This window comes from Melopsittacus undulatus, chromosome 6 (genome assembly GCF_012275295.1).
Source record: "Melopsittacus undulatus isolate bMelUnd1 chromosome 6, bMelUnd1.mat.Z, whole genome shotgun sequence".
Taxonomy (NCBI): Eukaryota; Metazoa; Chordata; class Aves; order Psittaciformes; family Psittaculidae; genus Melopsittacus; species Melopsittacus undulatus.
In genome coordinates this window covers 81,476,619-81,501,650 of record NC_047532.1, presented here as the reverse complement: position 1 = coordinate 81,501,650, position 25,032 = coordinate 81,476,619, and the positions used below count along the sequence as shown (strand labels likewise).

The window sequence follows — 25,032 nt, the reverse complement described above, 5'->3', positions numbered from 1 at the left end:
TACCTTTCACTTAAACATGAAGCTACAGACTTGCATGTTCACCTGTTTCTGCAGGCCTTCCTGAGTCCTTACTTTAAGCTTCACATCCAAACATCAGGCTGTTTTGGGTGGTTCAGAATACACTGGTTTCAGTAAATCCCTATTTTCAAGAGATTAAAATTTACTAGTGATCTGCTATTTCTGATCTGGAAGAGGCCCCTCATAATCTTGATGTCAAATGGATCATCTTGGATTTCTGGCTGTTGCAGATTTGACTATGTCATACCAGCAGGATCCATCAGCTGTGCACAGGTAAATTCCTCCAATTTGCCATATAATCAATAGACTCTCTCACACATAGGCCAAGTAGTATTCATTGTTGCTGTATAGGAAAGTTAAGTTGTTTTTTTCTTAGCATCTAAACGCAATTAAGACAATTGGAAAAGCAATTCTGGCTCTTTAAAGAAGCCCTCATCTCTACTTCTGTCTCCTCCTTCAGCCACCACCATTATTTGCTGACCTTGAGAGGTCATTGATAAAATTACCCCACAAGGAAATCCTCAGAAAGGTGCAATACAGATGTATATGGAGAGAGTAACAGCCAGGACTCACTTAAGCAGCTACACAGTCATCAGGAGATTGTTACTACTGTGCAAACAGAAGCTGAAAAGTGTCGTTTTTAATGTGTGCTTCTGGGGATGACAGAGAAGAAAGAAATGTGTCTTATGGCAAAAGTGCGAGGCCAGAGGCTTGCACCAAAGTGAGCCTCTGTTTGTTACTCCTCGCTGCAGAAAAAGGCAGTTGTACATTTGCAAATGCAGCAGAACACCAGCTCTTCCACCAGTTACTGTCCTGAGACTTCCCTATGAGATGCTGGATGTCTGCTGCCGTTTCCCAGAGGAGATGAGTGCCAGAGGGCGTTGGTCTGTTTGCTGGAACAGACTGACAGAGTTCTCCCTATGTGTCATGAGAGCTTTTGGTAAAATTAGATTCTGCCCTGTCCATAACAATAAAGGCCATACCCACGTGCAGCTTACACAGTTCATATGCTTCCTGGAGCAAAACCACAGCAACGTTCAACTGTCCCTGTTTTCCTTTTCTATTTTCACAATGGCTCCTGCATCCAAAGCAGGTACCTGACCCTTGGGTCCACTGCCAGTGAGAGGCTGTGGGCGACCAAGTCTGCAGCCAGCTCCAGCTGGAGATCTTTGTTAGTGAAGCAATGAGTGCAGACAGGGTCGGCATCATTCTATGCCAGTGGTCAGGCTCGCTTATGTAGTTAATTGTTTCAACAGCAACAACAAACCATGTGGCTCTGATGATCTGTGCGCGTTCCTCTATTAGACCTGATTTGTATGGTGAGGACAGGCTACTGAAAGGAAGAGAAGGGGCTCAATTATCCCCTGTGACTCTGCTGTATTTGTCCTTGTGAATGGAAAGAGAGTGAAATATTTGTCTGCAGGGGGGAGCGGAGTGGTAACTGTCAGGAACAGCTGGAACATATATACTGTGTCATGTCTTTCTGTGGGACTGGGCTTTTCTGCTTGCTGTGGGAATGCTGCAGAGGCATGTTAGCATTTTGCTGAGTAAGCGTGGTGCGCGCTCCATGTGTAAACAGGGATCAGTCACTAGATGAGAGAAAAGGGCTGTTCTCCCAGTGCTGTGGCTGTCTCTTGCATACACCTCCACCTTCAGAGCCACTGCAGGGTTTTGTCAATTAAACATGGAGCTATATCCTCAACAAAATAAATGCTTGTAGGAATGTCACTGTAGCTAACTCCAGTGCTTTGACACCTATACATCTGTGAGGAAAACAAATCCTCCTGATTCTTCCCATCCTCTCAACCCCAACTATTCACCTGTCCACAGTGAGCAAGGACATTCACTGCTTTCAGTATTAATAACAGCACCAGTTGCTCTGCAGCATGGAAGTAGGCACACTTAAATAGCACACTGACTTCTTTAAATCGGCTGCCTGTAGGGTCAGGAAGGAATTTCCCTCAAACACAATTAACCAGTCTGTTCTCTTCTGGTTTATTAGGGTCAAGTGTTGCCCTCCTGTTAAACTTCGGTAGCCTGAGTTGGGAAAGGACTAGACCAGTAGTTCATGACGAGCAGAGAATTCCTCTCAGGTATCTGGCTGATGTGGATTGCACACACATTCGGGATCAAACTGATCACACTTATACTGATCTTTGCTTGTGGCACATATAACATGTTTTTATTTCTCGTTACCCTGCTCTAATTTTACTGGTAGTAAATTAATTTCCACCAAGTCAGGTCTCTTTTACCTGTAACAGTAACTGCCAAGTGGTCTCCCTCCCCTTATCTGAACCCATGAGCTGAGAGCAGCTTCGGTGGGCACCTAATGTTGAGCCAAACCACCACAAGGACAAAGACTGTGGCATGATCCAAATAAAGACAGATTCCTGCAATTTACTTGAGCCATACCATAACATGGGTGACCCGTACAATTAGTGTAGAACAGAGAATGATTTTACCTTCTGGGGTTTCAATTTTATGGTTTACATTGTATTTCATTTCATTTCCTCTGTAATCACATCTACAGGTTATATCCATGGAGGCTTCAGTCACTTTTGAGAATGTTCCTGTAGCTCTGCCTACAGCTGATTTGGGAGGCAGGTGCCACTGGATGAAGTTATTGTTACCAAGCAAAACATGATCTCTTTCAAGGTAACTGGGTGATGCCTATCATAAAAAAAGTGAGACAAGCAAACCTCAGCAGACATTTGTAATTCACACTTTCAAACCTTTGGCATTGCAGAAGTATTAGGGAACTATTTTTTATACCTTTAAGTTGGGTTTTCACAGTGATTTCAGCATATACCTTCAAACGTACTTGAAGTCCAAAACTAAATGCTAATGGATACAAGCAAAAGCTGGAACTAAAATGGAACAGCCCTTGGGTTTCACAGAAATGTTCAGGCAAAATCTATTTTTCTTTACTCCTCTTCCCATTCTGTTTCCAGCTCATTTTCTACATGTCTTCAACTGTAAGGTGTTTGAAACAAAGACCCTGTCATTCCTCAACATGATGAAGGATTTAAGTAAAGAATCTTATCATCTAAAAGGGGTTGGAAAATGTGTGCATGGAGCAGGACAAAAGTGAAATCTCCCTTCCTCCATCAGGGCTAGATACGGCTCATTTTTAAGCCTGCAGTTTTCAAACACGTGACAGACACATTATGAACACAATGAAATTCATCAGGGTAAGAAAATAACTTCATTTGCTCTTTTCGTGTTTGGAGCACAAACACCACAGCAGCTTTCATAACAAACGTGTTAACCCCCACGTGCTCTGCTTAATTACAAGCTCTGGCTTCCTGCATTTCCCCTCCGGCTACTGGCACCATCAGTAAACTGGCACGGGTTGTATTTATTCTGAATGTGCTGAGCTGCAACGTGCAAGTGTTTCGGCAGGTGCTCCGCAGGCAGCTGAGCCCTTCTGCAGTGAGGACAGGGACACATCCAGCAGGGAACAGAGCCGCTGTACCCCTCCCTGTCGCCATGGCTACCGCTCAGCAGGAGGGTTTTGGGGCAGAAGCGCCGATTTAAGCAACTGCTCATTTCTTATGACTGCCCCTCATTCCCCATCCGCTGGTCAGGTGTGAGTGTGTCGCAGGCCACAGCATTTATCAGACCAGGAAACTAGTCCTGATCCAGATGGAAAATCGTTGGGGTTTTTCTCTTTTCTGACTCATTCTTTTCCACACAGCCAGTTTTGTGACTCAGTTGTCATGTAGCCACACAAACACACTGTGCCTGTGTAATGAAGCAGGTGGCAGAAGGGCAGGGACAAGTGGCTTAAGAGCTGAGGACTCCTGGTGATTTAAACAGCATTATCACCAAGCGCAAGCAAAGAGGAATGTGGAGCTCTCCTCAAGGCTGTGGTTTGGTTCAGATCTGTTTGGCACTCCGAGCTCCTCACCACCCTGTCCTGCCCCATCCAAACCTCCTCTGCTGCCCTGTTGCAAGCAGTTACGCAGCTGCACATGAGATCTGACAGGGGAACCCATCTATCTGAAGAACGATCCAGTAAAAAGTGGGTAACATGAAGTTTATCACAATTCATTTTAATTTTGGTAGATAATGTTTTAAAGCCTGCAGATGTAAGGCTATTGTATCTGTCAGAGTGACACAGTCTAGTCACATGGGGAAGGAAAGTGTGACTTTCCTTCCCTAAATAAGTTCCATGGCTGGATGCCTCTCTCCGAGGAGAAGTGTTACGAAGACTTGTTCACAGACCTGCTGTTAAACATGTGAAGTTGTTAAATCATCCCTATGGATAATGGATAAATGGAGCTGAGTGAAGCTGATAGTAGAACATAAGGTTGGGAATTAAGTAATATTGCAAGGCTGCATGAAAGTCACTCTCAAGCAAAAACCTATCTGGAGAAGTCAGAGCACACTTTAAATATGCTGTTTATAGTTTATTCATGACAGTTTTCATTTATGGCAAGATTCTTTTATGGCCAGTAATAATGCAAAGCACTAGCAACAGGGATGCTATGAGTATATACAGATTTATTTGTGTTGTTATGTAAATGTACATAGGGCATATATTTATATGCCATTTATAGTACATATCATATTAAATACAATGAATACATATTGCCACAACATTTTTGTCTCAAATCATAAGGAACGCAAGCATGGTTTCCAGTTGGTCAGACCCAGCAGTGACACTGGAAGCTGTTCCCAGTCTGCCCTGCCAAAGAGCTCCACATGTGAAAAATGCCATGAAAACATCGAAACTCTCACCCAGGTGTGATGCTGCTGAGCACCGCTGGCAGAGCCAGTCTGCATTGCCAGTACTGAGCCTCAGCAGAGGCACATGAGACTCACCTGTAAAACCCAGTGAAGAATCACAGCGTCCACTTTAAGTCAATGGTATATAAGCAGCTGCTTCAAAACGAGCACAAGCTGCCCTGTCCTTGAAAAGCCAGGAGTTTCCCATGCTGGAGAGAGACACTAGCACCAGAGGTATCAGCAGTTTTATGCACTGGCTTCCAGTTGTGACAGTGGGATGGCAACCTGCCTCCCTGCAGGCACTTCTGAAAAGGTCTGTTTGTGACCAGGAAATTTAAGTTTATTCATAGAACCATAGAATGGTTTGGAAGGGACCTTAAAACTCATCTATTTCCAACCCCCTTGCCACAGGCAGAGACACTTTCTACTAGACTACACTCAAAGTCCCATCCAACCTGGCCTTGAACGCTGCCAGGGCAGCCACAGCTTCTCTGGGCACCCTGTGCCAGTGCCTCAGCACCATCACAGGGAAGAATGTCTTCCTTATATCTAATTTAAATCTTCCCTCTGTCAGTTTAAAGCCATTCCCCCCTGTCCTGTCACTACATGACCTTATAAAAAGCCCCTCTCCAGCTTTCTTGTTGGCCCCTTTAGACACCAGAGGCTGCTTTAAGGTCTCCCCAAAGCCTTCTTTCCTCCAGGCTGAACAAGCCCAGCTCTCTCAGCCTGGCTCCAGAGCAGAGGTGCTCCAGCCATTGGAGCATCTTTGTGGCCTCCTGTGGACTTGCTCCAGCAGCTCCACAACCCTCTGTTGGGGATCCAGAGATGAACACCGGGGGAATCTGCATTTAACTGTAGTAAATTGATACAGGGGACCAAATGCCACTGAAAACCCTTTAAATCCACACGCTGCGGAAGTTCGGGAGTAGCGGAGCAGGGAGATGGTGCGAGCTGAGGCAGACATCTCAGCGCTGATGGGTGGACCGGAACCGACACCGGCACCAGCATCGGCACCGGCCGGGCCTCCCCTGCCGTCTCCGCCAACCCCGCCGGGGGCACCGCACCCGAACGGGGCTCCGGTGTCCGCAGCAGCCCCTCTCCTCCCGCAGCATCCCCGGGGCGGCGCGGCGGGGCCGGTGCGGCCGGTGCCGGTGGGTGTCGCAGCCGCCGGCTGCGCGACGGCGGTCCCCGGGCGCCCATCACGTGCTCGGTGTGTTGCATTGTGTTTGCGGCGGAGGGAGGGCTGGCCGTGTCAGTGATCAATGTCATGACTTCCTCCTCGGGCTGGAGCAGTATCAGAGCACAGCTGAAGGAAGCTGATTACTGCTGCTTGCGAATTGGCTGGGAACAATACACACAGCCCCGCACACACCCGCACACATAGCCCGCACCCTGGCTCCCGTGTCGCCGCTCCGCGCCGGGGGGGAAGATGAGCTCGGGGGACGTCGTTTGCACCGGATGGCTCATTAAATCACCCCCCGAGAAGAAACTCAAGAGATACGTAAGTGCAAAGGCTCTGCCGATGTGGGGCTTTTTTTTCCTCGCTAAACGGATTGGGGCATGTGCTCGGTGTCTTACTGCTCCTCTGAAATGTCTCGCCTGCTCCAGCTTCGCCCTGGACCAAAACAAAAAGACTCCCAAGTCCATGCGCTTATGGAGCGTTTTAGTTTTCACCCATATTATTTTCCCCTTTGGAATTAACCTTTCCCGGCTCGTATAAGATTATAATACTTCAATTGTTATGCAACATATCTTAGGTTAAAAACCGCATTTCGGTTTCAGTTAGTGTTGCCGTAACTAACAGAATTGCTGTAACAGAATTTCAGATGTCACTTTTCCAAGGAAGGGCAAGAGCCTCCTTATAAAAACAGCCTAATACTTCAAATTCTGAGTCTCTCTTTGTTTAGATGCTCTGTCATTTCCATGACACTTGCTAAAGGCAACATCTGCAGTAGTTTTATTTACCCATTTAACGTGCCAGATGCAGTTGCTAGCAGAAAGCTTGACTTTGTGTCTGAGATAAGGGGTGCTAGGAGATGCCGTGCTGTAAAGTTCCCGATAGCTGGAAGGTGAAGGGGGCTGGTGAGAAGCAACGAGCTCTGCGTGCATGGACGCTGCAACTGCAGTGTGTGTAAAGGGGGCCCCTTGTTTCGTCCTCTATCTGTGGGTTTATGAACAAAAAAGAGAAAAGGGTGTGTTGCAAACATAGGGAAATGTATCACTGCGAGGAAAGCTCTCCGGGTAGAAATAAACGACCCTTGGAACAAATGGCTTGGGACAGCATTACAAATGTAAGCCCATGGCGGGCCATTTTGCATACTCATTTGTGATGGTTCTTCACCAGGCATGTTGTTACTGTTGTTACACTTTTGAATAGTACTCGTTTGAGTCATGTACTTCTAACCTAACTTACCCCCTGGCACTGCACTGGGCTGGAACGATGCCTCCATACGTGCCCATTGCACTCCCCAGCCATATACATCACTTACATCATTTGTCGTGTTCACTTCTGTTTATCAGCATTTTTCCTGGACTGCTGATGTTAGCTTTTTCTTGTAATATGAGGAATAACTGTCTCCTGAAGAATGTGCCTGATATCATTTGGTGGTGTGCTTTTTCTTTGCGCTAAAAACTAGGCGGAAGGGAAATTTACTGGTGTTCGAATTTACTTTCAACTTATTCTAAGCCAGAGTTTCTTCTTTTAGCTTGCAGTATTGCTTTGAAATGGCTGAATATTTGCTTTGTTCGGTTAGCATTTTCCAATTCTAAAATAACCACTACAACGTGTCTCAAGGGAGCTGCAAATAAAATGTGGATATCTAATTTTTGTTGTATTTTGTAACGAGCATACTAATAGCACTATATAACTGGCACTAGACAATGTAAAAGCCACTGATTCACCCAGCTGGTATCATTAGTAGCTCTGTCAGTGAAGCTATTTTTGATGACTCAATATTCATAAAAGGGCAAAGTAGAAAAAACAGAATGTGATAAAGCTGGGATTTGAAAGCCCCCATTATACAGTCAAGATAATAGTCACAACAGGGGCTCTGATCAGCTCACAAGGCTAGTTGCAGTCTGCTCTGCTCGCATTTTGCACTACAAAACCTAGGGAAATTGGGTCTGTGTTATTTTTCAAACAGCAACCCCTAGATTAGCCAGTTCTCTGCAGATTAAGCTTTGCTCTCTGGTTAGGAGGATAAACTACTCCTTTGTCTTTAATAAAGCAGAAAGAAATCTGCTGCAAGTACAGCAAAGATTAATGTCCTTTCTGCTATGACTTGTTACACAGTGGATGCTACAACCCAAATGGAAAATGCCTCTTTCCCACTGTAAACTATTTCCCCCCACTTTTTGCATAGTTTCACCAGCATGGTAGCTTGTGCCTTTTGCACTGAGGTGGTAGATAGCTCAGGCTGAAGCACAGAGACTGCTTAAAAACAACACAAGCTCTAAAACAATGACTGTTTAAACTGCCTTCAGTAGGTGTCAAGTGTCAACCGCTTACAGGAGAATGGTGTTGGCTCTGGTTCTGAACTGACAACGTGCATAAATCCCCAAGCTTTACACCTCCCTTTGTGTTCAGCTGGCAAAACCCATGGGCTGAGCTGAGCCTGCCAGGGAGCTTCACATGGGGGCTTGTTCTGCTGCTGGCTGGGACCCCTCTCGCACTGGAGCGACTCAGCTGCTCTCACAGGGTTGTCTCCCAGTTTACGTTTTCCTGAGTTCAGCATCCGGCCTTTGTACGGTCTGGCCCGATGGTCTCTTGTTTTACACACAGATAAATCCTTAATCCTCAATCTGTCACAGTCACTAAGAACATCCAATTAATTTGGAATGTGTAGTTAAGAGACCAACGTGATGAATTCAGGTTGTGAGACTGGGAGCTGCAGATAGTCCCACTGAAGCCACTGAGAATATTTACAGTGTTTGTAAAATTAAACTAATACATCTTTACAAGATTGGAGCCCAGAGACCAAAGTATCCCTTCACTGATGCTTGTTTCTGATGGAAGCAATTAGGTTTTCTATGCGTAACCAAGTCAGAATTTGGCTCTAGGTAAGCAAAATGTTACTTTCAAAACTTCGAAGCAAAAAGCAGGTGTTAAGAGCCTATATTTCTCCTGCAATGTCTCACAAAGCTGATGCTCTTAGTAGCACTATTCTTAGAAGTGTCTTATCATTCCCTAACAAAGGCTGCACTCTTGCATGTGCAGGAAACGAACACGAGATTAATTACCCAAGTGTAACTTTCTGTAAAAACAGAGAGCTCAATGCTAAACACAGAGAATTCATTCGAAAGCACACGGAGCTTCACTTCAGCAATGAAACGCTCTGACAGTGGTTTAATAGCATGTACAATGCTTATCCCCCCGCCTGATACTTGAACCATGAATCCACCACGTCAGCCTATCTAAAGAGGCAGTTGTGCAAGGAGTCTCCCTGGAGAGCCTTTGGGGTGTGTTGCAGTTCTTTGTCCCCCATGTGTGACCTGAAAGCTGCGCTGCTCTCATTTCCCCACCGTCTGGGGCTGTGTGGGTCTGCGGGGTGCTGGGGAACCCCTGAAGCTCTGGGGAGCTGGGGATGGGGCCAGGGTGAGAGAGGAAGGAGCTGCTACCAGAAACTAGGAACTGGTGGTGGTGGAGGTGAAGTCCATCATTCTCTAGACCAACAGTGCTGTTTCAGCCTTGACACTCAGCCCCACAGGGGTAAAACCAGACCCCACTGGAGATTGTTGGCATTGAGATTAGTGGATCATGAGTACCAGCTTCTGTAAGAAGTTAGATGGGATGGGAGAGTCTGCTTAAGGTTTGATGGGGGTTGCAGTGTGTTATATTAGTGCTAAAACATCCAAACAGGGGTTCAGAGCCAACTAGGCATTCAGAGTGACAAGGGAAAAAAGTGTTTATGTTGATGGTTTTCATATGGAAATATATCTGCTCACTGACCAGTAATATTTGTTTTCTGTTTATTGGAGGGGGAAGAGGATAGTTTCATGGCCTAGAAAACAAACAAAATGCTACAGCCAGTGTAAAAAGTCACTATGAGGGGTAAAAAAGACATAGAAGAAGGCACAGAGGATGTCTAATGAAATCAGTGCCATTGAGAAGACACATTATCCGTGGGCTGATTAGGTCAAGGAGGGAGATTTTTAACAGGCAGCTAATTTCAACCTATCCTTGCAACCCTGTCCTGTAGTATGTGACACCTGCGAGGAGCCACAGCAGGAGTCAGCCAGCCTGCCCCACGGCTCCTGTGAATGCCACGCCAGAGCTTACTGTTAGTGTTGTTACGTTGTTTGCAATAGTAAAGGTCTATATACAGATGCTTTCTTGTTGTGAGTCAGTGCCGCTCCATTTAAGTCAATGCTGCACAGCTGTACCCCAGCTGAAGAGCTATTTTTAATGTTCAGTACTATACAAATTGATGAGGGAAGACCACTTGCTTAAGAAACAGGCAAGTTTCCCACTTTACTTGAGTGACTGGTTTGTTCAAGCATTATTGAAAGTCAAAATTCCTTATCAGCATCTCTAGAACAAGAATCCGAAATGGACCCCGTGCTAGAAAACTGAGCCTTGCACTTCTTACCACACTTCTTGAAGTGTCTGGTCTGGGAAGACAAATAGAGGGCTAAATTAATGCACCAGGTGCAAAAAGCTAGCAAGCAGTGTGGGTTCCTGCTGTCTGTGCAAGGGCACTAAGTGCTGTCAGAAGGGCAGAGCAGCAGGGAGCTGCAGGCGGGTGCCTCTGACCGTTGTGGGGATCTGGCAGAACTCGACCACAGAGCACCATTGCCAGGGGTTTACAAGATAAGAGAATCTAGACAACTTCTCCATTTTTAGCTGAAGTTCTGGTATTTATAAGGAGAAAAAAACAGGAAGTTACTGGCCACTAAAAAGAAAGAGCATAGTAGAATTATAGAAGAGTTTGCTCAAGTAATAGGAACAAGAGTCCCATAGCACTGCTAAGGGTGGGTGGGATGCAGAGCGTCTGCTCTCTGATCTAGCCATGGGCTGGTGTCAGCAAAGGGCATTGCCACCCTCACCTAAAAGAAATCCCCAAGTGCTTTGTGAAGCCAAGTGCTTCTGCTGCTGGTTTGGGCTTTTGGGGAAATTACACATAACTATCAAAGAGAAACCTCAACTTCATTTGTGTCCATTCACTGTTTTAGTTGGAAACGGCTCCTACAAAGCCTCACCCTTGAGCTCTCTCCCCTCTGAACAGTTACAGTCACCTTTCACATCCTGCTGGAACCAACATCCCAAACTCCCATTGGAATAATCTGAGTTCATTTAACCGATCTGTGCAGGTTTGTAAGTCTGGTTTGCAGGCTGGGTGAGGAGTCCCATGTGATGGGGAAAGCTGACAGAGCCTTTAGGCTGGTTCTAGCTCAATGGTTTGCACCTATGTTTTCACTGCTGTTACTGCATTTAAAAATCCAGCATGTATTCTGTCTGGTTTGTATATTAAGGAAGAACTCAGTTTGGAGAAAGTTAATACTTCCATACAGAAGCTCCCGTGCTGCAGACTACGTGTTCCCTTCTCTATGAGATCCTGACCAAATTGATCTCACTGGTGAAATAACAGCAGGGTATTTATTTTAGGGAGGAGTTTCCATTAAACATTTGTAATTAGCTAAGTGCAAATCAGACCATTTTCCACCCCTTAACCTTGTTCTGGTAGTTTAAATGCGATATTTATTCTAGACCATTTTCTCCCATTTTAACCTTGCTTTGGCAGGTTAACTGCAATGTATTCCACACCATTTTCTCCCATTTTTACCTTGTTTTGGTAGGTTAAGTGCAATACTTATTTTACACCATTTTCTTCCATTTTAGCCATGTTTTGGTAGTTTAGATGCAATGTTCAATGAGATAGGCTGACTTCTAAGAAAAAGGTGATTTCTAACAAACACTGCTGTTCTTGGCAACTCGTGCATTGGAATGTGAAGCAGAATAATTTCCCTTGGATTATTTATTTGGGTGGAGCCGTAATAGCCCTGAAGCCCCAGTTTAATCTTGAACTACATGTTTTCAGTGCACAAGAATGTCCAGTTATTGGTTTCTATTCAAAACAGAATCCTGCAAGTTATCAGGTCTTTGCATTCAAAAATAGAGACTTAAAAAAACCATGTTGGTTTGAAATAGTAAAGGAAATGTTAACTTGAGTGGTAATTAAAGTCATGATGCAATCAAATATGTCTTAGAGGAAGATGCATTAAAAGTAGTACTTTGGTGAACTCTTTGTTATATGAAAGCTATAATATGGATACCCACATTACTTCTACCAACAATGCATTAAAATACTATGAATGTGTATTATGCCAATATGATTGCTTTTAGGGAAAGGGACAAGTTTACTCCTATAGTGCTACTCAGTAAAGAAACAGTTGTTTTATTTTCTTTCTTGTCCTTTTCATTCAAGTTGGAAATGAATTAGTAATGTGACAAGATAAGGAAAAAATGCCATCGTTGGAATGAAATTTGCATGTCAAAACATTACATCCAGCCAGATAAAATAGATTTTCTTCTCTCTGGTTTAAGTGTTGGATAAAACACAGTGCTTCAACTTGTTCATTTCTTCTGCTTTACAATAATATCCGTCACTTGTTTCAGTTTGTGTTGTGTCAGAAAAGAAACCAAGGAACAAACAGCCATGCAAAACTGGGCTCTAAAATCTGCTGCAACTTGGCATTTGTTAAAAATAAACCAGAACTGATGTCTGGGCTTCATGGCAGAAAAATACTCCCTTTCTGAGACTAACTCATTTGTAGCTTTGTAATTGTTAGAATGAGACAACTGTTCTTAGAGATCTTGTTATTCCCATCCCTTCTGATGCCAGAAACCCCACCTGACCCCTGCAGTCAAAACTGCTTTGTAGCTTTCCACAAAAGCCTTGAGCAGTACATTTCAGCTACCCAATATCCTTTCCAATAGAGCATTTTACAGAAAGGCAGCAAAATGACATTATTAGTATGAATTTGAAATGACTTAGATGAAGGTGTTAAATGGAACTTAGGCTGTCATCTGAAAGTTTTGACTCATTTTTGACAATGCCTTTTAAAAGACAATAGTTTCTGAAAGCCGTGTTAGTGACAAATATTATTCATCCTGTGACTTCCAAGTCTCAGGGACCATGGGTTATGCATTCATATTTCTGTTGGACACAATAATTGACATAATGGGACCCTGTTGTAATCTCAGCAGAGTGCACAATCTGGTTTTACATACCAGGCTTGCAAACTGTACAAGTTCAAGGACCTTACAGTTGTCAGGCCATGTTTTCAAGCTCCACGAATTGGTCGTGCCAAGGAGAAGCCAAGAGTTTGGAACAAACATGAGCTATGTTTTACTTGCAGGCTTTACAAACTGCACTAAGTTTACAGAAGTGTTGAGTTTATAAACGCTGGGAAAGCTGAATGTGCATGCCTGCTGTAAAGCTGCGCTTTCAAGGTCTGTTGCTGGCATTCAGAGGTGGCTGTGCTGATCAGATCACTATGCAATGAGAAAAAGCATCTGAAGAGGTGCCAGCTGGGTTTACAGTAGCAATGAAGGAACAGCTTCAGGAGAATTCCTACAGTGCTTCATGCATTGCTCACTGGTAATGCAGCTACCACATCTGTATTGTTTGCTAATAGTTATAGTGGGAGCTTTGCAAGCTGAAGGAGTTTTATCTTTGAGAAGTTAAACATTTTGAAGCCATCCTGAGAAAACTATGGAGTTGTCACTGAGGCCTGAGGTTTAAAAAGAAGCAGCACTTTAGTAGCTCAGGGAATGGCTTTCTTGAGATGCTTGGGCACTTTGGTCCCACTGAAACAGGGTTTGCCAGATGTTATCCCTGGGTACTCCTCGGACTCCAGGGCTGGTTTTACAGGTCCTCCCTGGCTAACTTTCCCTGTAAAACAATGGGATTTGGACTCTGACTCCACTTTGTTCCCTTTTAAAATGTTCCTTTTGACAGAGAACACTGAGCATTGTATCACCCTTGAGCTATGGATTATAAAATAAGGGTGATCTGGGTTTGAAAGGTGAGGGAAAACCACCAGGTAAACCCCATCATTATTTCATCATCCTCCCAAACTCCTGCTCGCGTCTGTGCTGAGCATGAGAAACAGTCAAGCTGAACCATCATTAAGACAAACAAACAAAAAGGTTAAGGGGCAGTGTGATTGGCATGGAAAGAACAGGCTTCGTGACAGTGACACTGCTCTGGATCCCTGGTGCATCCCTCTGCATTGGGTTGGCAGACTGGAAACCTAATGGTACCGGCTTTGAAAGGGAAAAATAGAAGCATTTATTAAAGTGTTACTAGACTGCAAGGCTTTAACAGTTTTCTTATGAAAAATATGGGTTTTTTCTTTTCTTTTTCTTTTTTTCAAATTCACAACTGAAAATACTGTTGCTATGTTACTGTAGTGCTGTGTAGGCTGCTAAATAAATAGAGGGAGTTTAGTCCATGCCAGAAATAGAAAGCTGGGTCAGAGGTGACACTTGGGACATGTTGAGAAGAAAGAGAATATATAATTATTTCTTTCCTTCCTATCATTCTCTTCAGTCTCATTAACCCCAGACTACTTAGAAGGAAATTACAACAGAACTTCTGGACATGTGAAACTACAAAACATTGACACCTCTGGAGTTCCATTAAGTCTTTTGGCTTTGTTTTTTGCTAGATCATATTTGCAAGAGAAACTAGTAACACCATGGTACCTTGCATGCTTGTGAGCTCAATGGCTACTTGGAAGTACCAAAGGGCACGGGGAACTGTTGCAAATTCACTCTGCAAAGGTATGCTCGGAAGGGAAAACCTGGCAGAGGGAACAGGCTTTGAGAGAATGTGCTCCAGCATAGCCAGAAACAGGAAATTTGAGTCCATTGTCCTTTTTGGGGTAGTCTGGCAGGTTACCAAGGACCAGATATACAAAATAGTGCTTCGGCTCTTGTGGAAGCAGCCCTAGGTACCCACTTGCACCTTCAGCTGCTTTGTAAGCCTGACTTCTGAAGGTGCACGAGTCCCTTGTTTCTACAGCTCACTCATTTTTATCCCTCCTCTGCTGCCTGCATGTGCTCCTTGTCTATAGACCTTAGCACAGCAAGCTCTCATTTAAGCTCCAGTGGCTGATACAGTAAATGTACTACCAACTGAATGTACCACAACTGTAAGTCGCTGATGTGAAAACTAGAGCCTCCTCCACCATGACAGAGCATGAAGCAGCCCTTATCCTGGGGACGAGTGCTGCAACCTCATCACTCGCAATCAGCAGCCTTGACTTTATGTCCAAAATGCTCTCGCTGATGCCGGATGCTCTGGACCAAGCTCCACGAGCCACAGAGCTCAGTCCTGGTGCTCTGGGTCTGCCTTGCCCACATGAGCATCAGCAGCCCTGGCCCTGCAGCAGAGCAGACCTTCCCACGAGCAGGAGGTGGGACAGGGAGATGCGGACCCAGCTTGCTCCTTTGTGAGCTAACTTAGCAGATCCATAATGAATCTGGAAGGTTTTCTCCTTAAATACATATGTTTACTTATAAACAAATCATTAATGTGACACAGTATGTGACATCTCACTGCTTTGTGAAGCAGGGAAGAAGCCCACAGCCATAATCTAAACCAGTTCAGCACATGCGTTCCCATTAGATATTTCTTTGTGTTATTTTTATAGTTCCCCCTACCCAAGAGACCTTTGGGACTGAAGCATTCCAGAAAATCCCACATTTACCATAAAACTCATACTTAAATTAGAAGGCACAACAAAAGCCAGCGATGCCAAGTACATTTATTCTTGTTCCTAAATTACACTTTTTCTTCATTTTATTTGTTAACACTCCTTGAATGGAGGGCTAGAGTTCAAATGTCCGGGATTATTCCCTAACACAATGGGTATGAATAGCTGCTTTAATAAGAAACTTTCCTAATTTTCAACCCAAATCCAACCCTTAGTGCCTTAGACCTTGAGATGTGTCCACAGTGTCTGAGGTTCTGTGTCAGAAATTGAACAAGTAGCTTGATATCCATCAGGGCTGTTTATTTACTTACATTAGGAGCTTGCTGCTGCAGCAGTTGGAGACATGTCTTGTTTTCTAGCACAGCCAGTATTTAGCCTCAGGCTGGAGGAGAGGGTGTTAGAGGCTTTCTTGTCCCCTGTGGGGTTCAAACCCTCTGTCAAATCCTTTATCCTTGCCAGAGACTGCATTTATCTCAGACCCTAAAGAGCAATTATTGTGATTTATCTGTCTTTGGAGCGAATAAGATTTTACCAGGCATTTTCTACACAGAGTTCTCCAGCGGGAAGAAGTGCAGCCTACAGCCTGTCCTCTTCAGAGCTTTGTTGCCCAAGCTCAGCACATTGCCCAGTTTTAACCATCAGCAGCAGCATTGCTAAATGGAAAGAAGGATGAGTTATACCCTCTACAGTTCTGTTACGTTATCCTCCTGAAGGACCCATTTGTCTTTCATTATATTTCTAGGTCCTTTGTGCTTGAAATGATCTTCTAAACTTTATAAGTAAAGTTGTTTTGCTGGCTGGTAAATTGAAGCTGTTTACCCATTAGAGCATTCCAAGTGGGCTGCAATGACGTTTGCCTGTGCTCTTTGTCAGGGTGAAGAGCTTGGTTGTTAAAGCTGAATGAGATTATGTCAAGGCAGAAGACTGCAGACATGGCCAGGTTTCACATAAGCTGTATTTAGCTAGGTAAAGATTAAGTATCTGTACATTGCTGCTTTAAATCCTTAAGGACTCCCCTCGCCATGGCACTTACCTTGTCCTGAGCTCAGAGATGCTCTAGTGGAACTTGCCATTTGAGAGGGGGCAACATGAGTTTGGGAGATAAAGAGCCAGAGCGACCTTGTGTGAAGCAGTAGCTGTGTGGTCCTCTCCGGAATACAGTGATGGAGAGGGACAGTCACACCCCAGTGACATGTCTAAGGAACATTGCGATGATTTGCATGTGCTTTAGCAACCTGAGCTATGTGGAGGTTTCAGCAGTGGCAGCCCTAATTCTCATGTACTCAGAACTGACTGTGCACCCACAGGCAGGTTTCAGTTTGACTCGTTCCTCAGGTTTACTGGATTTGGAAGTGGAACTGGGATCTCTGTATGAGCATATGATTGTACATCTAGTTCAGAGATTAATTTTTTGGTTTTAAGAAAGCAACTGTTTTATGTGCCATCTCTGTGTAGGAATAAAAGATAAGGAGCAGAGGAAAGATATAAGGTGTTGTATTATTAATGGCCATAAGCCCTAGAATCATTTACCAGCTAGCAACTGGAAACTGAAGACAATGATGGGTAAGAATATGTGCGAATGCAGTTTCCCTTTATTTTGTGTAACATCTTTTGCTCAACACGTTCCAAAGAGATCACAGACAGATAGAAGTATGGTGACAAATAAAAGCAGACTTCAGAGAAGTTGGTAACTTCTTGAAAAGAGTAAACTGTCACTGGAAAACCTCACTTTCTATTTGAGAGATAAAAATCAATGCATGGTGCAGCCATTTTTGCTTTGCCTGGTAGAAGATTTGCATGACTCACAGCCAGCAGCATGCTGAGGACCTAGAAATACTCCAGACAAAAGCAGACTCTGGCTGCTGGCCGCTGGCTGGGGAATTCCCATAGCATCTCTGAAATGATGATTCTGTTTAATGGGGCAACACACAGAGCGCGAGGCAAGTGCATATGATGTTTCTCGCTTAGGTAAGGTTATTAATCTGAAGGGTGAGAGACAGTGTGAAGGCTGCTGAACACCTACTGCCATAGCAGTCAGTCCCAGCTGGTGAGGGTGGGTGATGTAATGGATCAGGCAGGAGGAGAAAGTCTTCAAATGGGAGGGTGTAAAATCTGAAAGGCTGCATGTAGGAAAAGAGTCGCAGTCCTAATTGGAGTACACAGGCAGCTCAGCAGATGGCCCAGCAGACGAGTTGCTATGCACCGCTCTATGTGTGAGAACATGAGAGTAATGGTGAGGCTCTGTGCAGAAATGTAGCCCTGCCCTTTGCATGGCATGGGGTAACATCAGATACTGCATTCCTTGCCCCAGTTGGACCCTCCACCCCTATCAGGGCGCTCTGCTGGTTTGCAGGCTGAGCTTTCCACAACAGTATTTCATATTGCTGCTCTGCGTTACTGCAATTTCCTCCCCTGTGCTTTGCCTTCCCTCTCCAAACACAGCAAGAGCCATTCCCAGAAATACAGATCCTTGCCGGTCACACTAATACAGACATTACATCGCTGACATCTCCTGCCTGAGGCTGCAGATCAGGCTGAGCTGGTTCATCCCAGGGTGGGAGACCTCCACCTTTGGGCTGTAGAGCAGCCTCACAGGGATGTTTTGAGTTTATTTCCTACAATTCCAGTTCTTCCAGCAGTGAAGTCCAGTGGCCAGAGATGTCATGTGCATCCTGTGTGACTTCCACCTTCCCTAATAACTGCATCTCTTTGGGAATTTTAGGGAAAAACTTCAGAAAATCTCTAAAAATCTGTTCTTTAAGAACTGAATGATTTGCATCTGACTTTCTCCAGGGGATCTGTTTTGCTGCTTAGTGTTTGTGAGACTTTGGGGCACCATTTGCAAATCATCTATGGACTTACACCTAGATCCTGGAAAAAGCCTCTTTACCACTAAAAGCTTGGAGTAGCCGTTGCCACCTCACAGTCACGTTATGCTGCTGTTCAGCATAGCCGTGTTAGGAGCTTTGTTTTTTCCAGTGGTTTTCCAGCAAACCTCTGCTAATCCAGAGCAATATATTCATATGGGAGATTCAAATAATCTGTGTTTTGTGATACAGCAAAATTCTGCCTTCCTTACTAAGTTTTACCACTAAGTTGTTTCAAGGAGCTCCATTTCCAATGCAATCTATGGGGGAAGCTACATAGGTGTATAATGATGCGTGAATTTAAATCACTATAATTATGCTAATAAACATCTTCTCAGATGTTCTGGGGATGAGTGACACCTTCTTCCTTTATCTTAAACCACTTCTGAAGCAATGTAAACTAAACTGGGAACAAACAATGTTCTTTTTTCCAGCATCAGAGTGTTCCCATGGCATACTCCTGCCAGCAGATACATGGCAGCTCAGCTATGCTAGTAAAACTGCAGGCAAGCCCTTGGATTCAAGCAGCAACACCACAAGCAGCGGTAATCCCTGCTTTCCCATGTACTATCATCTTGTCAGATTCCTTTTATCATCTTGCAGTCATAAAGTTTTGTATCTCCTTTGCCCTTGGTATATTTACTTGAATTGCAAACAAAGAGATTAGGTAATCCCTCCTAGTTCTGTTATAGTCGCCTGGAGCCGGCACTAAGACTACCAAACAGACTGAGCTCCTCCAAGGGTAGACTGTCATTTCTATCATGGGTTGGCCACTCATTGGGGTGACAGTTCTTCTGTGAGCCTCTAATGAAGGTTGTTTGAACAAAGTGATGGACTAGGTTGCATGGTTGAGGGTATTTCACTATTGGACCTTTAAAGTGTCTTCAGCAAGGAGAATGCACTGATCTTCCATAATTAAATTCTGTGTGTACAACAGCCAAACAGCAACAACAAAATCCAGGTCTATATTCACTGTCTGTACAATAAAACTCTCTGACGTGTCTCTTGGCATAAGGACTGTGAGTCAGCGTGATAGGTTTTATGATAGTAAAGGAAAAATTAAACATCATCATCTGTCTTACTGGAAAGAAGCAGAAGGATGTTAAAAACCATGTTATGATGGCTCTCATTTTTCTACATAGATTAGTATTTTGGACATTCTGCATGCTTACAGTAAAACAGTTAAATAGGAAATAGTGAAATCCACTATGAGTTTTACATAACTTTTTGTTTCATAACATACTTGTGCAATAGAGGAGTCAAGAGTGTAATAATCAAACTATGCTTTTTCCGTGACTGAACATTAGTGGCTGTCTGGAAAATTGCATGCCACCTATATTCACCTATATTCAGCCCTAACTGGCTGAGCAAGGAACTCACCTCCAAGGAAACTAAAACATAAAATCTTATGCATTTGGGTAAGTTGACTTTTGCTAGGAAGTAATATAAAGAGGACAAAAATATCTTGTTTGCCACCATTCCTCCTTGGAGATGGTATCAGTCAGCACTAGGGTGCTAATACTGCTCACAGACCAGTCCACAGCTGCCTGACTTGTCCAGGGACTGTCCTCATGTAGGAATGGTGGCAACAGACCTGATGTGTTTCTGGTGAAGGCACTGGAGGAGCCTCCAGAGCAGCAAACACAAGTGCTGGAAAAAGCCTTAACCTTTTGTAGGAAGATTATGTAGGAAGCAGATGCCCTTTCTTCCTGTAGTACTTACATTTATGGTAGTAACTCGTGTAGAAAGCTTTGCCTGAAACGGACAGTTATCACTCTGCTAGTGCAGGGTGTTGCCTGTCTCTTCCCAGTAAAAATGCTGAGCCACAAAAATGGTCTGTTCTGGGAACAGACTACAGGTACTTCCATTAGTCAGCAAATACCAGAGCCCCAGGGTAGACAGTCAGCAACAGGGAATGGTGGGGGACACTCCAATGCCTGCTGGTAACCCAGTTATTATAAATAAATGTTGACTTGATGAACATCTAACCCAAAACCTGTTGTGTCAGAAGGGGACTGTTCTAACACTTGGTTCCTAAGGTCAGGGGTACAACTGTGAGAAGACTGGGGACATCTCAGCTGGGTGGAAGGAAGAGCTGAGCTATCCAGATAGTAACCTAACTACACAAGGCCTTGGCAGCTTTGACCTCTGTTCTTTTGAAACCCATGTCTCACTGTGTTATATACTTGGCTTATTATTCCTGGATTTGCTCAGCTTTTGGGGGAAAATGCTATTAATTAGTAATTTAGTTCAGTGGAATAAGAAAGAATCCAACTCTTTCTTGTAGCCTGTGTAATGCATTTAGTGGTTTCAATCCTTAGCTTATAATTGCTCTTTCCTGAATATGATGCTGTTGGGAAAATTCTTAGTTTCACCATGTCAAGCCATTAATTGATCAAGGACCAAAGCAGACACAGAGAGAACACTGTGGACAAGGTTCTTAAGTATTGAAAGTCACTGGTAGTAAACCTCGGTGGAAATGGTGCCTGGCTGCTGCTGGGGAACTTGCCTTCCAGTTACACATTCCGCTGGCTGCAAATGCAGTGCTGCTGCTCTTTCCCTGTGCAAAGACAAGGCACAGCCACTGAATGAGTCATGGATCTGTGCTCAGCTGTGTCTGACACATGAAACTCTAGGGCAGGACAGAGGCAGCAGCTTTGTGGTGTGGGAATGCAAAACATACACACACACACAGAGAGTCTTATGATCATGGCAGCCCAAGACCTGAAGGACTCTTCAGAAGCCTTTGGCTTCCAACCAGCCCCACTTATCCTGTGTTCTTCCTTCTAGTGATTTTCATGGCTAATCTTCAACATCCATGCAAGTGCTTCCCTGGCCTCCTTGGGTGGCTGCGGCCAGTAATAGCCACACATGAAAGCAAAATAGCCACAGGCTTAGAAAATGGCAAACAAAGAGGAAGATCTCTCTTTGCTGTTTCGCTCCCTTGATCTGCAGCTTATTTGTTCACACACTGTAAAATGGACTGTGGAATGGGGCTGTTTTGCCTGTGAGCAGGGCTGTGGTCCTGAAGATGCAGAGAAGCAGAGCTGCTCCTCTGGGGAGGTGTTTCAAACACATAAAACCATGACAAAAGGGATGTTTCTGGCACAGATCTGAAGCAATTTGTGAAGTGGAATTACTTGTAGGTCTATGTTGTGGGGTTTGATTTAAACATGGATTAGAAAGTATGTGTAGCAACACTGTATCTAAAGACATTGATTCTTTACAGCAAAAGAATGAAAGTGAAAATAAAACAAAGGTTTATAAACTGATAAAACAATAAAAACAAAGAGTACTGTAACTCTGGTTCTGCAAACATACAAACATTGTGCATTGGATGCAAGAAATAGGATAGGGAAGAGGCATAGGATCATTTTAGTGGTTCGTTCATCTTCAACTTCAGTTACACATTGTGGATCTTGAGTTCTTGAGTTCTCAATGAACACAGAATCAGCCATGAGGAAGGAGTCTTGGATTAAACAAGTGTGAAGTCCTAATCCAGCTCTTTCAAGGCAGTTGGATTATTCTGCTTGATTTTAGTAAGAATTCAAATAAACTACAATGAAGAGGAGTCTCAGGTTACAGGGGGAAATTAGCCTTCAAAGAGATGGACAAAGATGTCCTATATTTGAAGCACCAGCAGGATAGTCTTCTGCAGCTTTATTGAGAGATGAGTACCCAAATATCCCCAAATTCCCAGAGAGGCTTAAAACTCCATCTTCATTTTTTGGTTTTGTCACTAAATCATTGTGTAAATTATGTGTATATTATAAGTCCATGACAGCAGTGCAATAGTATGAGTAAGCACTGTCACTCTCAACTCTTGTTGAGAACTAATAAGAAAGCCACAGAATAAAACATGAACATATGTGATGGGTTTAAAAAATGCATTTGAACAATCAGTAGGAGCAGAAGCGTTGCAAGTGCCAAATTATTGTTGCAGGAGTATTCTTTTTATCTATGGGTCATGATTTCCAAGAAACGAGAGAAAAATGTAAACACTTCCAAGCATTTGTCCCTTTGGGCACAGGGAGTATTAAACAACAACAACAAATACTTCATGGACAGAAAAGAATTGCTGGCCAAGGCATTTTAGACAGAAGCCGATCATGCCAAACTTGCTCAACAGTGAAGCAGGAAAAACTTGGAAATGGTTTTATCACCAGGTCCTTGGGAGTGCTCCCTTCACCTGAGTTTTAAAGTGAAGTCTCCTTCAGGTTTAAAGAAACAAACTGGAAAGTTCTTTTCTGTAGTAGAATTCAAAGCAGGAGATGGTTGTGGTAATTACTGGCAAGCAAATAGTAAATACTCTCAGAGGTGAAAACCACAGAGCTGGAAATCATGCCTCTGCTGAGCAGGGTCAGATTCTGTGCTTGATTACACTGCATGAATAAATCATTGGAAGACACATTTCAAGCTCTTTTTTCAGAAGTGAAAAAATAAACTGAATTCTTACTTTTGCAAAGCAAGGCAGAAATACACGGAAGAACATTAGTGCATCATTAGTTTGTTGCACTGTTGGTTTAGAGGTGCCTTTTAGTAATACAGGTACAATATCCCATTGCTCCCAGGCTAGACTGTAAGATTCATAAGATTGTTTTTAAGCATCTAAATCCACTCTGTTTCCTATACCAGTTCTTTGATGTTGGTTTGATACCATGAGAAAAAGTTAATCACTATCAAAGGCTGGGAATGCATCCTGATAGGAAGAACGAAAATAAGCAGCACAGTCTTTTGTTGATATACACATTAAATAATGGCACTCAGATCATCTAAAGCAAGAAGTACACTGGAAGCCATAAAAATCAGTAAAGTTGCTTTTTCTTTAAAATCACTTGGAATCCACCCGAGCAAATACTGTAACTTTTGGAGCTGCTTAATGCTTCGTGTTTCACCTCAAGTCTTCATCTGTCCAACTTCTGCTCTGCACACAAAAATAGCTATGACAGTGCCACAGGAACGATCAAAGTAAGGGCAAAATGCTTTGAGTTGTACCTGGTATAGAGCAAGACCCTCAGAAACCACACATTTCAGCAGTGTTGAGTGCAAAACCAGAAAGTGGCCAAGGCGTTTCTGTCTGTTGCAATCCTTGAAATTTCCCCAAGAAAATACAGTTTCTGGGCAAGGATTCACATTGTAAAATCTCCTTTGCCTTCTTTGGAAGCTTTTCTGCTTTTCCTCCACATCTTCCAGTCAGTCCATCAGCTCTCTGGAAAGAGTAGTTTTCAGCATACTTCCATATTTGAGACTTTACGTTGTGTCACTTGTCTTTATCATGCACAGTATGGGTGGATGTTGTATGTGTCTGGTTATCCTTGTGATCTGCTGAATCAGAAAAGGAATTTCCCCCCTTGTTTCACTAAGGCCAGGGTGCTGTTCATCACTTTTCTGTGTGATGCTGTTTTCTCCCTCTACAGTTTTCCCTCTAAATCGGAGTCTTTGGGAGCAGAAGAGGCTCTTCCTTTGGCATACCCCTGGGAAATAGCTCCCTGGTCTTTTGCAATGACAACAAACATCGAGCCAGCATCACCATGTAACTCTTCCTGGGCTTTGCCAACTATTAAAAAACCTATTGCCTACTTAAGAAAGTCTTTTTTATCTGCATAAGGCTTATTAGATCAACCACTAAAATTCCTTACAAGTTCAAGAGTATGCTTGTCTTTTACCACTTCTCTGCCTGTCTTTTAAAAGCCTCCTAAACAACACTATGTCAATGCCTTCTGAATGGCTCACATCTTTGCTACAGCCACACTTACTCTTTGCCTAGAAAACGTCTGTATACTTTTATGTTAAAATCCACTTACTTATGGCTGATCTGTGCTTTTGTAACACAAATCCCTGTCCTGCCCATGGGGTATTTTACCTCCCAGGCGGCTTCATTTGTTAGATATAACATTTCTGTAACCTCATCAGCAATACACAGCCTGGTTGGCTGACTGACTGTGGCATATATGGTACTTTTTACACTGCATCCTCACAAGTCACATTTACAAACTGCTTCTCTGAAAAACATGGTAAGAAAAAGTCATAAGCAAAAGAGAAGAGTAGGAGTAATTCCACATTCAGATCTAAATTTGTGTCAAGTGTGGGATGAAGTTTAAAATAAGAAAAGATAATAGTTGGGGATCTGTTGTTTCTTTCTACCTCTTTGAAAAGTCATTTTTGGTCATATTCTTTGCTTCTTTAAAATGTATATTCAAGTGATGGACCCTTGCTAAAGTGTTTCATGAGTTAAAATTAACCTTGAAAGTTAGCAGGAGGTGAGACTTGCTCTGCATTTATTTCTACTTTATTTTTTCATGTCTGACCAGAAATGGGTAACATGGAAATGTCTCTGTGGTTTAAGCAAATAAGCCATGAAGTTTAAAAAAGGAAAGCACTTACTGCTTTCTGTGTACAACCGCTGCTTTCACATGTCTCTTTTGTATCTGCTAATGCCGGTGACTATGGCTCCATTTTTACTCAGAAATATTGTGTTGTTGGGGTGGGAGGCATCGGAGGAAGGGATTTTACTTGATGGTTTTCTCCTCAAAGGGAACTCCTTCAGTATCCAGGGAATGGCACAAGGATGCACCTTGTCTGTCCATGCAGAATGCGAACCATTTGTTATTCAAAGTGTCAGTCCACAGCAGAAAGCTGTAAAAGCTCCAAACACGGTGCCCATCCCCAGATGGCCATGACAACATCCGTGGTT

The 25,032-nt window shown here is 43.6% G+C and overlaps 1 protein-coding gene across 3 annotated transcripts in view; it reads left to right on the top strand.

Annotated features, from left to right (window-relative positions):
• Nucleotides 1-6,178: 6,178 nt before the first annotated feature.
• GAB3 (GRB2 associated binding protein 3) overlaps nt 6,179-25,032 on the top strand; it is a 59,411-nt gene continuing 40,557 nt past the window's right edge. For all 3 annotated transcript variants that reach the window (XM_005148287.3, XM_013128843.3, XM_005148288.3), the window contains exon 1: nt 6,179-6,250. In XM_005148287.3, the coding sequence (XP_005148344.2) occupies nt 6,179-6,250 (72 nt within the window). The remainder of the gene's footprint in view (nt 6,251-25,032) is intronic.